This window comes from Budorcas taxicolor, chromosome 3, assembly GCF_023091745.1.
Source record: "Budorcas taxicolor isolate Tak-1 chromosome 3, Takin1.1, whole genome shotgun sequence".
NCBI lineage: Eukaryota > Metazoa > Chordata > Mammalia > Artiodactyla > Bovidae > Budorcas > Budorcas taxicolor.
Genome location: NC_068912.1, coordinates 110,444,533 through 110,458,592, shown reverse-complemented (window position 1 = coordinate 110,458,592; position 14,060 = coordinate 110,444,533). Strand labels below are relative to the sequence as shown.

The 14,060-nt window shown below is 38.6% G+C and overlaps 1 protein-coding gene across 1 annotated transcript in view; it reads left to right on the top strand.

The window, feature by feature from the left end:
- The window catches only part of ZMYM4 (zinc finger MYM-type containing 4), a 73,319-nt gene extending 67,521 nt beyond the window's left edge, over positions 1–5,798 (top strand). The window contains exons 27-28 of the mRNA XM_052638293.1: positions 4,577–4,706; positions 5,585–5,798. Coding sequence (XP_052494253.1) covers positions 4,577–4,706; positions 5,585–5,792 — 338 coding nt within the window. The 3' untranslated portion in view covers positions 5,793–5,798. The remainder of the gene's footprint in view (positions 1–4,576; positions 4,707–5,584) is intronic.
- The last annotated feature ends 8,262 nt before the right edge of the window (positions 5,799–14,060 follow it).

The following is a 14,060-nucleotide window of genomic DNA, read 5'->3' as shown; positions in this document are numbered from 1 at the left end:
GGGACTCTCAAGGGTCTTCTCCAACACCACAGTTCAAAAACATCGATTCTTCGGTGCTCAGCCTTCTTCACAGTCCAACTCACATCCATACATGACCACTGGAAAAACCATAGCCTTAACTAGGCGGACCTTAGTCGGCAAAGTAATGTCTCTGCTTTTGAATATGCTGTCTAGGTTGGTCATAACTTTCCTTCCAAGGAGTAAGTGTCTTTTAATTTCATGGCTGCAATCACCATCTGCAGTGATTTTGGAGCCCCCCAAAATAAAGTCTGACACCGTTTCTACTGTTTCCCCATCTACTTCCCATGAAGTGATGGGACCGGATGCCATGATCTTCGTTTTCTGAATGTTGAGCTTTAAGCCAACTTTTTCACTCTCCTCTTTCACTTTCATCAAGAGGCTTTTTAGCTCCTCTTCACTTTCTGCCAAAAGGGTGGTGTCATCTGCATATCTGAGGGTTATTGATATTTCACCCGACAATCTTGTTTCCAGCTTGTGTTTCTTCCAGTCCAGCGTTTCTCATGATGTACTCTGCATATAAGTTAAATAAGCAGGGTGACAATATACAACCTTGACGTCCTCCTTTTCCTGTTTGGAACCAGTCTGTTGTTCCATGTCCAGTTCTAACTGTTGCTTCCTGACCTGCATACAGATTTCTCAAGAGGCAGGTTAGGTGGTCTGGTATTCCCATCTCTTTCAGAATTTTCCACAGTTTATTGTGATCCACACAGTCAAAGGCTTTGACATAGTCAATAAAGCAGAAATAGATGTTTTTCTGGAACTCTCTTGGTTTTTCCATGATCCAGCAGATGTTTGCAATTTGATCTCTGGTTCCTCTGCCTTTTCTAAAACCAGCTTGAACATCAGGGAGTTCACGGTTCACGTATTGCTGAAGCCTGGCTTGGAGAATTTTGAGCATTACTTTTCTAGCATGTAAGATGAGTGCAATTGTGCGGCAATTTTAGCATTCTTTGGCATTGCCTTTCTTTGGGATTGGAGTGAAAACTGACCTTTTCCAGTCCTGTGGCCACTGCTGAGTTTTCCAAATTTGCTGGCATTTTGAGTGTAGCACTTTCACAGCATCATCTTTCAGGATTTGAAACAGCTCCACTGGAATTCCATCACCTCCACTAGCTTTGTTTGTAGTGATGCTTTCTAAGGCCCACTTGACTTCACATTCCAAGATGTCTGGCTCTAGATTAGTGATCACATTATCATGATTATCTGGGTCGTGAAGATCTTTTTTGTACAGTTCTTCCGTGTATTCTTGCCATATCTTCTTAATATCTTCTGCTTCTGTTAGGTCCAGACCATTTCTGTCCTTTATCGAGCCCATCTTTGCATGAAATGTTCCCTAGGTATCTCTAATTTTCTTGAAGAGATTTCTAGTCTTTCCCATTCTGTTGTTTTCCTCTCTTTCTTTGCATTGATCGCTGAAGAAGGCTTTCTTACCTCTTCTTGCTATTCTTTGGAACTCTGCATTCAGATGCTTATATCTTTCCTTTTCTCCTTTGCTTTTCGCCTTTCTTCTTTTCACAGCTCTTTGTAAAGCCTCCCCAGACAGCCACTTTGCTTTTTTGCATTTCTTTTCCATGAGTCTGGTCTTGATCCCTGTCTCCTGTACAATGTCACAAATCTCATTCCATAGTTCATCAGGCACTCTATCTATCAGATCTAGGCCCTTAAATCTATTTCTCACTTCCACTGTATAATCATATAAGGGATTTGATGTAGGTCATGCCTGAATGGTCTAGTGGTTTTCCCTACTTTCTTCAATTTAAGTCTGAATTTGGTAATAAGGAGTTCATGATCTGAGCCACAGAGAGCTCCTGGTCTTGTTTTTGTTGACTGTATAGAGCTTCTCCATCTTTGGCTGCATAGAATATAATCAATCTGATTTTGGTGTTGACCATCTCTTGAGTAATTGCAAATTCTAGACATGGAAGAGTACAGCTTTAGTTTAATATTTAAATGCTTTACTCTATTGTTAGGGTCATATTAAAGGCTTGACTCAAAATTAGAAGAATCAGTTGCTTCAGTATGCTTTTATTGGTGGGGGGCAGTGGTTGCCACTCTGCGTGGCTTGTGGGATCTTAGTTCCCTGACCAGGGTTCACACTTGTGCCCCCTGCAGTGCAGAGTATTAATCACTTAGAAGTCGTCTTTTATTGTCCTCTTTTATTTAAATTAGAAATTCTAATATAATTGGTTAGGGATGTAACCCAGATAATCTTCATTTTAAAACTTTGTAAGGAATTGAAATATACAGCCAAGATTGGGGGTCATTGATTTAGAGGCAACAGATGGGTCAATTACTGGTTAAAAGGAACTTGCATAACTTTTAAATCTAGTGTTTCTAAGAGTTTGGGTTTTTTTTTTACCAGAGTACTCTGTTTTAGTTAACTCATTATTGGCCACAGGATTTCTGTAGAGACTAACCCCTGTGGCTGGTGGCTTTTATTCTGACCAGCCAGAAGCTAACTCTGCTGTTTCACCAACACTTCGTGGGTATTGCGTTCAGCAGTCACACTTGACACACCTGTGAAGTCTTCTCATCTTCTTAAAATGTTGTCTTTAGTCCACTCTTCTGTAGAAGCAAAGGTTCTTTCTCCAGCACCATGAGCTTCCCTGTATGTATCAGAATCAATTACTACGGCCTTCTGTCTTATTTTTGTCCTAATATTTGCATTGTTTGAATCAGAGGTATATTTTGAAAAACTATCATCTTCCAAGACACTAGTATACATGTCACTTGGAAAATCAGAGAAAGTACCTGTATAAAATTCACCAAAAAATTATTCTTTACTCAAAAATTTTCTGTGTCAGTTTTGAAAATTTTATGTTAGTATACACAAGGCTGGTACAAAAACTAGTGGAGCAAAATGTGAATGATAACAATCATAAGTTACATATTGATCAGTTTTAAACTCTTAACAGCTTCACCTGGTGATGTTAATTGTATCACTGTCTAAAAATGTGTTGATACGTCTCTAGTCAATAATGTGTTAACCTTGTAAAATTCTGAGGGAACTTAAACCTGTCCTAGAGTATACTGCCTTCATACACAGTAGAAAAATATCAGCAGTGACTGTTTTATTAGAAGGTTTATGATCTTGCATTCTAAAAAGTCTGTTAATAATTTGTTTTTAATGTTTAAAAATTAATGTTATTATGGAAGTAGAAATTATATTTATTGATTATGAACAGAATTGCAAGTTCTGAAATTCCCAAAACCAAGCTGTTATTTCCTTGAGATAAGAGTGAAGTATACATTTTGAATGTAAGAATTTTAAATTACTGAAACTAGAATCTGTAAAGAGTATTGTGATGTTCATCTTTGTGTTTAATTTTTTCTCAGTTGCTCATTTACTTTAGAAAATACTAAGATTATCTTGCTTTTTCCATCAGGCATTCATACCCTCTTTCTTATATTTTGTTTATTTATAGCCCACTTTATGCTCTTAATTGATATTATTTCAGCGACTTCCCTGGTGGTCCAGTACCTAAGAATCCATGCTCCCAATGTGGGGGTTGCAGGTGTGATCCCTGCTTGGGGAACTAGATCTCACATGCCATGACTAAAGAGTTCACGTGCCACAGCTACAGATTCCACACGTTGCAACTAAGACCTGGTTCTGCCAAATAAATAAAAATAGATAACTTTAAGAATTTATATTAATTCAGGGAGGTAGAGACAATGGGACAACATTTCCCTGTTTTCTGATTAGGTGCTTGACCAGATTGGTAATAAATTTAGCTTCTTTTATGAATGAGCAGCTAGCACATTTTCTATTTAGAAAACTGGATGACTTATGCCTAATTCAGAACTAATACGGGAAGCTGGGGAAATTTTTGGATCGCTTGTTAAAAGTAGATATAAGAAAAGCAGAAGAAAACCTTTTTCCTTAGGGTTTCCAGATCCATCTAATAATATTCTCTTGAAGTTTGAAAGGAGAAAGTGGGAAGGAAACAGCCTGCTTTCCATGTCTTTACCCTGGCTTCTTTCTGATAACCCTTGGCCTCTGCACAACTCTGTTGGTGAAAAAGGGATTGATTGTTCTTTCCTTATAAAATGATCAGCTTTACTGAGAATTCTTTTTCTAATAAAAGATTTCATTTCTCATAATACTGTAACAAACGAAAGAGACTTACATGCCCAGTGGACACTGGTGTCCACAGAGCTATTTTCAGAGAAAGAGGTGCCAACTTCTGTTTTGATCTCTACTATAGGAGAAGAACATGCAGAGCCCTTTTTTCTCTTTATTTTGCTACGGATTAAGAACCCTATGCCGAATAAAATCGCCTAACAAAGTCAGGCTCAGGATTGAGACATACTCTCAAGCATCATGCTTTTTGTCATGCTGCCCCAACTTGGGTAAGAATAGAAACATAAATGCTACAGGACAGGGACTTTGCTTGATTAGCCCAGCACTAGTCTAGTGCTTCCGTAGATCCTCGATGGATGTTTGTTGAACGTGTCAATAAGTGAAAGGAAGGGAAAGGGAGCCACATAGTGGGTGTCTTAAGACTTGAAGAAAGACTTTTCTAATTCTTTGATTATAATTTTCTGTCTCAAGATAAACTAACTGTTGGCAAGAGGAAACGAAATGAAGATGATGATGTTCCAGTGGGTGTGGAGATGGCAGAGAATACTGATAACCCCCTCAGATGCCCAGTCCGACTTTATGAGTTTTACCTGTCCAAATGGTAAGTGATTGTCCTCTGAACTTGATACAGCACACTTCAAAAAGTAATTATTATATTTTAGATTTCAGATGCTCAAATCCCAGAAATGTAGCTGGTCTGTGACTTAAAATTTACTTACAGTTTCATTTTTTCCCCACTTTCATATCTGCCTGGATTTTGAACCAAGAAAAAAATTGCTTTATCTTAAGCATTTTTTCCCCAAAAAAATCTCTTAAAAAGCAAGAATCACTGTCATTGTTTGATCTTTACGACTGTTGCTTAACTTTATGTGACATCTAAACTGCTGTGAATTTGTTATTTACATAGAAAACTAGGGGAAAGACTGTACTACTAAGTCTATAAATGAGAAAACAGTTTTTAAAGAATTGACATTTTTTGAGTGGTCTTTTTCTTACAGAAACTTTATGATTTTAAAAAGTTCCAAGATCCACACTAAAGCAGTTTTTTTTTCCCAAAGAAATACAGTGACTGGGTTTGCTTTTTAGTAGAGTTGCATGGAGTATTTTGGGGATTCATTACAAGGTATTGGGTACTGAGGTTGAGTCTCAGCCATAGTGTCACTTGTGAGTTGAATTTCTTTTTGCTCCTGTTAAGTTTTAAGTACTAACACTTGTGACGGATTTACATTTTGTCATCTATTAACATTATACTTACTTCAAATCCAGTGTGATTCTTGGGTGTGGGGGAAAAAATATGCAGTTACAGGTTGCTCCTGGAGCATAAATGTCTGTAAACTTGCTCATCTCCGTGGGCACATTGTTTGCAATGTTAGTCATAGTATGAAAGATTGCGGGCCATTATACTCAAAGAGTAATTATATATGTGCTGTACTCTCTGATCCCAATTTTCTTTCTCTCTCTTTTCTTTCCTGTGGATAGTTCTGAAAGTGTGAAGCAGAGGAATGATGTGTTTTACCTTCAGCCTGAGCGCTCCTGTGTTCCAAATAGCCCCATGTGGTACTCCACATTTCCCATAGACCCTGGGACCCTGGACACCATGTTAACACGTATTCTCATGGTGAGGGAGGTACACGAAGAACTTGCCAAAGCCAAATCGGAAGACTCTGATGTTGAATTATCAGATTAAAGTGGAAGTGGGGTTCCTATTTTCATACATGTTGGTATGCACCAAACTGTGAATGCATCCAGCTTTGGAAAACGATAAGTCCCAGGTCCTCTTGACTTGATTATGAGATCATGGAAAACAGACAACTCGTGAACCACAGTGTGGATGTACAAATGAAAATTGAAGGAAAGAATATGAACTGAGAAACCTTGTTCTTTGGCAGTGATATAGTTCTTAGACATCTTCAGAATGACTAACCAATTTCTCTGAGTGGTGCATAATCTTATTTTGTTTGGGAATAACAAATTGTGGAATATTTTTAAGGAAAACTTGTATAAAATTCTACCATAGTAACCTTAGACCTTAGAGAGGTAGCTTTGGAGTGAAACCTTGGCTGCAGTAGGCTACTTGGGCAAGCCCTCTGTAAAAGTCAGGGGAGAAATCAGTACAGAGCTAAGAGTGGCATCAGATGAGGACTGTGGGACCCAGACTTGAAGACCCAATAAAAATACTCTGCTTTTTTTTTCTTTTTTAAGGTAGAGAGTGAAGTGGTCTTGATTTTGATTTTCACTGCCAAGCCAATTCTGTGAAGGATAGAAGCCTCTGGTGCTTTTGCCATAGGGTCCCTCACGTCCAGGGAAAAGGCCTTCCCTGCTGTTCATACAGTCATGTGTCCCCTTCACTTTCTGGGTCTAGCCTTCTCAGCTGTGGGTCTGGATGTGGGTAAATTAAGTTAAAGGGGCTGAAACTCTGCAAAATAATTATGCACACAGAAAACCTGTGGCACTTGTTAGACCCCAAGTGTCTTGAAATGTTTGTAGAAAACCCACTAAAATGCCCGCTTCTCTGGGTGTCAGCCTCTATTGCTGCTGTCTCACAGCCTGAGCTGTGGTACACAGAAGTGGGGGTTCTTTTGTTTTTATTTTATCCTCAAATGGCAGCTTTCCTCCCGTTGTTTTATCTTCCCATTTCCCAAATAATTTGTCTTTTGCACCAGTTTCTGGAGGCCCTTGTCATTTCAAAAAGAAGAGTCTCTCCTTCTCTGGCAAACCTGTGGGTGATTCCACAGAGACACAGTGTTACTTAGCTATCAGAATTATGGTAGAAGAAGAACTAGTATTTTCCTATATAAAGCATTGGAAGATGACCTTGTTACCCTAAGAAACTTAAAAATAGGATTCTGGGGTTAGGATACAAAGACACTGACGGTCTTGCATATATCCACAAGGTCTTCTTACAGCATTATTCCAGACTCTAGCTGTTTCAGTAGTTTGGTGAGGATCAAGTCATAGGAGTGTTTGGCAAATGGATCCATTTCCTCCTTCTCCATTCTGTTTCTTCCCCACAAAATTTTGAATCAAAGCTTCTATAATATTGGCCAATCACAGAATTTCTTTAGCTGAGGTTAATTTGATCCTTTAATAGAAATGAGAGAAGTCTAAAAAGCCTCTTAGAAATTTTAACCTTGAAAGACTTTACCATATGTCCCATTTTTTAGATGGGAGTGGCAGGTGGTTTTTTTTGTTTTTTAATAAATAAATTTAAATACAATAAAAATTTTAAAGTAGGCCTTTTGACATTGTGTACTTATGGTTCTGTCCCTCTGCCTGTAACAAATCTTGTTTTTGTTACCAAGAACTATGTGAAAGAAGTAAACCTGCCCCGGTTCTGTATGATTAATTCCATCTGTGTTTGTCATTGCTGACTGGAAAACTTACTTCCAGACCTTATTTGATATGGAGGAAAAACAATTGGATTGTCTGATAAGTCTGCCAATAAACTATCCAGAAACATCAGGTGTAATAGTCCCCACTAAGAAATTTTATGGTTTATATAAACACTAATGTTTCCCCTTCTGTAGAAATGCAAATTTATGGCATAGTAGATAAACTATTATAAAACACTAGAGAGAGAGGAAAAAATTCTGTATCTGTTAATTGAGAACAGCCAATATCCGGGTAAACAACTGTATCAAGATGTCAATTGCATGTTAGTCCACAGAGTTGTCCAGATCCTGGAATAATTTGTAAAAGAAAATATTGATTCATTATTGGTCATTCCTCATAAGCATAGCTGTTGATGTGTGTGTCCAGTTATTTGCTTTTTAAAATTTTATTAAAGTTATGTAAAATTGTGTTTTTTTCCCCCAGGGGAGGAAAAAATATCAAACAAGAGAAACATTAAACTATCTGTTCTTCTTTGTTTTTTAAACACTTTCGGGTTTTCACCTTGCAGAAACCACAGAAATATTCCCTTAGAATAAAATAGTATATTTGTATTTGATGGGTGAATTATTCATTTTCTTTATGTCTTGAAAGAACTTTAAATATTTTTTTCTGTTTGACCCTATTGGTATGATCCCACAGATGGTATATTACAAAGAAAGAGATCAGTTTTCAGAAAATAAATTATTTGGTTTCTACTCAGTCCAGAAAACATTGTTTCATTGCAAAATCTTTCAGTTGTTTTTTTTCCCCCATCAAAGACTTGTTCTGGTTTTTAATTTATTACTATTTTCAAAGCCCTGAAAGCTAGAAGCATCAAGTATTAGGCTGGTGCAAAAGTAACTGCGGTTTTGCATTATTGAACTTTGCTATTTGATATTAATGAGTACATTTCTTAAATGTGGTTATATTATACATTATTTTAATGTACATTTCTTTAATTTTTTGCTAATGACATTACTTGCTGTTTATTTTATATTTATTTTAGACTAGGGAAATGATGATGTTAGATAAAAAGCAAGTTCTAGTAATTTTCTTATTTGAGTTCAAAATAGGTTGTAAAGCAGTAGAGACAACTTGCAACGTCAACAATGCACTTGGCCCAGGAACTGGTGATTCAAGAAGTTTTGCGAAGGAAACAAGACCCTTGACAATGAGGAGTGCAGTGTTTGGCTGTGGGAAGTTCACAACAGCAAATTGAGAGGATCATCGAAGCTGATCCTCTTACAGCTACACAAGAAGTTGCAGAAGAACTCAGTGTGGACCACTCGATGGTCATTTGGCATTTGAAGCAAATTGGAAAAGTGAAAAAGCTTGGTAAGTGGGTACCTCACTTATCTTGTGGCTGACTGCAAATCAAAAAAATCATCATTTTGAAGTGTCATCTTAATTCTACACAACTACAACAAACCATTTCTTGATCAGATTATGACATGTGATGAAACGTGGATCTATACCAGGCAACAACCAGCTCAGTGGTTGGATTGAAAAGAAGCCGGAAAGCACTTCCCAAAGCTAAACTTGAACCAAAAAATGGTCATGGTCAGTGGTGGTCTGCTGCCCATCTGATTCACTGTAGCTTTCTGAATCCCATCAAAACCATTACATCTGAGATACATGCTCAACAGTTCAATGAGATGCACCAAAAACTGCAATGCCTGCGGCCAGCACTGGTCACCGGCAAGGACCCAATTCTGCATAACAGCCTCTGACTGCACATCACACAACCAGCACTTCAAAAGCTGAACGAATTGGGTATGAAGCCTCATCCGTCACCGTGACCTGGCCTCTCACCAACCATCACTTCTTCAAGCAGCTCAACAACCTTTTATAGAGAAAATGATTCCACAGCCAGCAGGGGGCAGAAAATGCTTTCCAAGAGTTCTTCGAATCCTGAAGCACAGATTCTTAAATGTGATGGGAATAAAACTTGTTTCTCATTGGCAAAAATGTGTTGATTGCAGTAATTCCTATTTTGATTAATAAAGATGTGCTTGATCCTACTCATAATATTTAAAATTCATAGTTTCGGACTGTGAATTTATATAGTTATATATAACCGCAGTTATATTTGCATCAACCTGATCTGTATTTCATTTTAGGCAGACTTTTTTTTAGATTTACGCAGCTTACCTAGTTCAGCTTGAATCATTTTGAAATCATGTGATTAGAATAAAGAATATATTCTTAAGTATGAATACATAGTTAATTTGGGAATGTAAGACTAAGTGGCATTTTCCTTAGACTCTAGTTATCTTGGTATTGTGCAAATATACCTTCAGATTCCACATAGATTGTTTTTACCTACCTGCCTTGTGGCATTCCTATTTTTTTAACAAAGTTTTCTGAAAAGTTTTAAGTTGAAATTATGTAAATGAGTCCCAGTTTTTCTATTAAATTCAAATTTTAATTTTCTATGCAATAGAAAAAGTCCTTGTGATTCTGAGTTGAAATAAGCAACAGTACCCCCAATTCCTCCTGTCTATCATTGTCATACTTTATTTCATCATTGAAAAATAATTGTGAGCATTTGTTACAGAGAGGGAAGATCAGAAGCTCTGGAGCCTAGTCTTTCTACTTTACTGTTTGTGTAGCCTTAAGTTAGTTACCTAACCTCTCTGTGCCTCAGTTTTCTCTTAAACTGGGAATAATACCAACTTCTGTAAGTTGTGCTTGGAACATGCTAGGTTTTCAATGTCAACTCCTTTTTACTATAACACCTGCAAATTCTAGGCATATAGTAAGATTGTAAATAAATGCTAATTCCCCCACTACAGCCTGAATTTTCACTAAATTCAGTGCTTCAGATTCTGTAAAACATAATACCCAGCATCATCAATTCAATATATTAGAATGAACTATTTAGAATAACTAAAGACTGTATACACTAAATCTCATATTCTTCACTCATGTGCTTGCTTACATGCATATAAATTGTAATCAACATTACAGAAATCCTTTGATACTCTTCACTACATCGAAAAAGGTAAATAATACATGGTATATCAATGGATACAAGACGAGCCTGTGATAGTTTACCTTTTTTTAAATTGAAATTCTGCATCTGTTGTGAGATTTCATTTATTTGACAGTAGTTATGCACCACCGTAGAGGAGGAAGGCTGCTGTGCAGCCTGCATCTTCACACTTCTTCACTTCGGAACCGGCATCCCCTACATTTTGGGTAGGCAGTAGCTTCCTGGTAAGTGACTATTTTCCAGCCTATCTTGCAACTGGATGTAAACAAGTGACTAGGTTTTGACCAATGGGATGGAAACAGAAGTACGTAACAACCAGGCCACATCCTTAAAAGGGAAGAGTTTGCCCTCCTTTCTAATTTTCCTCTCCCCATGCAGCAGAATGTGAATGTAGTCAGTCAGTGGTGATAGCAAACCAGTTTTTTCCTTTGGGAACGTGCGATACAGCGAGAGGACAGTAACCGTATGAGATAACCACTTAACCCCCTGAATTGCCTACTAGCTCAGACCTTCACATAAAAAAAAGAAACCTTCCATCTTAGTGAAGCCATCATTATTTGGTTTCTGCTAAAGTAGCATTGGACTGTGAAGAAGACTTAGCACCGAAGAATTGATGCTTTTGAACTGCGGTGTTGGAGAAGACTTGAGAGTCCCTTGGACTGCAAGGAGATCCAACCAGTCCATTCTGAAGGAGGTCAGCCCTGCAATTTCTTTGGAAGGAATGATGCTAAAGCTGAAATCCAATACTTTGGCCACCTCATGCAAAGAGTTGACTCATTGGAAAAGACTTTGATGCTGGGAGGGATTGGGTGCAGGAGGAGAAGGGGACGACAGAGGATGAGATGGCTGGATGGCATCACTGACTCAATGGATGTGAATCTGAGTGGACTCTGGGAGTTGGTGATGGACCGGGAGGCCTGGCGTGCTGCAATTCATGGGGTCACAAAGAGTCAGACGCGACTGAGTGAGTGAACTGAACTGAACTGAAAGTAGCCAAACCAGTATCCTAACAGACCTGCTGTGCCCAATATCATGCTACTGCTTAATACAGAACTGGAAGTTCTGATCCAGAGTACAAAGAGCTTTTCAATATTGGCAAGTGAGAAAACCCATTATATTTAAGTCCGTATTTTCAGATGTAGAAACATTTGTGCAAAAAGCCAAGAGAGGGAATTCTCTGGCAGTCCAGTGGTTAGGACTGCTTGCTTTCACTGCTGTGGGCCTGGGTTCAATTCCTGGTCAGGAAACTAAAATCGCAAAAGCCATGCTGTGATGCCGAAAAATAAAATAACCAAGAGAAAAAACACCATTAAAAATAAGGCTGCTGCTGCTGTGCTCAGTCATGTCCAACTCTGCAGCGCCATGGACTGTAGCCTGCCAGGCTCCTCTGACCATGGAACTTTCCAAAGAAGAATACTGGAGCAGGTTGCCATTTCCTACACCAGGGGATTTTCGACCCAGGGATCAAACCCAGATCTCTTGTGTCTCCTGCATTGGATTCTTTACCACTGTACCACCTTTAAAGCCCAAAGTTTAAGGTTGCTAACCATAAAATAAGTTTATAAAAAAGCATTTTTTCCACAAGAGCAGTACCCAGTTAGATAATGTAATTGAAAAGATACTAATTTTTTAAAAAGATAACTATTCACAGTAGCAATGCAAACTGTACAGGATTTAGTTACTAATCATACCTATAAAGGATGACGAACATGACAGGCTGAGAGAAGATACTTGTGTAAGACCACCAAAGGATTTATTCCTAGAATATAGGAAAACTGCTAAATTGTAAAGAAAGAAAAACGAAGATATTTCATAGATCAGTCGCTCAGTTGTGTCCAACTCTTTGTGACCAAGCACGCCAGGCTTGCCTGTCCATTACCAACTTCTGGGGTTTACTCAAACTCAATGTCGGTTGAGTCGGTGATGCCATCCAACCATCTCATCCTCTGTCATCCCCTTCTCCTCCTGCCTTCAATCTTTCCCAGCATCAGGGTCTTTTCAAATGAATCAGTTCTTCACATCAGGTGGCCAAAGTATTGGAGTTTCATCATCAGTCCTTGCAATGAATACGCAGGACTGATTCTCTTTAGGATGGACTGGTTGGATCTCGTTGCAGTCCCAGGGTCTCTCAAGAGTCCTCCAACAAAACAGTTATAAAGCATCAATTCTTCGGTGCTCAGCTTTCTTATATAGTCCAGCTCTCACATCCATACATGACAATCCATAGCTTTGACTAAATGGACCTTTGTCAGCAAAGTAATATCTCTTCTTTTTAATATGTTGTCCAGGCTGGTCATAACTTTTCTTCCAAGGAGTAAGCGTCTTTTAATTTTATGGAGGCATTCACCATCTGCAATGATTTTGGAGCCCCCCAGAATAAAGTCTCTCACTGTTCCCACTGTTTCCCTGTCTATTTACCATGAAGTAATGGGACTGGATGCTGCAATCTTAGTTTTCTGAATGTTGAGTTTTAAGACCAGCTTTTTCGCTCTCCTCTTTGACTTTCATCAAGGGGCTTTTTGATTCTTCTTCGCTTTCTGCCATAAGGGTGGTGTCATCTGCACATCTGAGGTTATTGATATTTCTCCTGGCAGTCTTGATTCCAGCTTGGGCTACATCCAGTCCAGCGCTTCTCATGATGTACTCTGCATATAAGTTAAATAAGCAGAGTGACAATATACAGCCTTGATGTACTCCTTTCCTGATTTGGAACCAGTCATTTGTTCCATGTCCAGTTCTAACTGTTGCTTCTTGACCTGCATACAGATTTCTCAGGAGGCAGTTCAGGTGGTCTGGTATTCCCATCTCTTGAAGAACTTTCACAGTTTGTTGTGATCCACACAGTCAAAGGCTTTGGCACAGTCAATAAAGCAGAAGTCGATGTTTTTCTGGAACTCTCTTGGTTTTTCAATGAACTGACAGATTTTGGCAATTTGATCTCTGGTTCCTCTGTCTTTTCTAAATCCAGCTTGAACATCTGGAAGTTCACAGTTCACGTACTGTTGAAGCCTGGCTTGGAAAGTTCTAAGCATTACTTTACTAGTGTGTGAGGTGAGTGCAATTGTGCGATAGTTTGGGCATTCTTTGGCACTGCCTTTCTTTGGGATTGGAATGAAAACTGACCTTTTCCTGTGGCCACTCCTGAGTTTTCCAAATTTGCTGCCATATTGAATGTAGCACTTTCACAGCATTATCTTTTAGGATTTGAAATAGCTCAACTGGGATTCCATCACCTCCACTAGCTTTGTAGTGATGCTTCCTAAGGTCCACTTGACTTCACATTCCAGGATGTCTGGCTCTGGGTGAGTGATCACACCATTGTGGTGTGATCTGGGCCATGTTATCATGGATCATGTTATCTGGGTTTGGTTATCTGGGTCATGAAGCTCTTTTTTGTACAGTTCTTCTGTGTATTTTTGCCCCTTCTTAGTATCTTCTGCTTCTGTTAGGTCCCTACCATTTCTGTCCTTAATTGAGCCCATCTTTGCATAAATGTTCCCTTAGTATCTAATTTTCTTGAAGAGATCTCTTGTCTTTCCCATTCTGTTGTTTTCCTCTCTTTCTTTGCCTTGATCACTGATGAAGGCT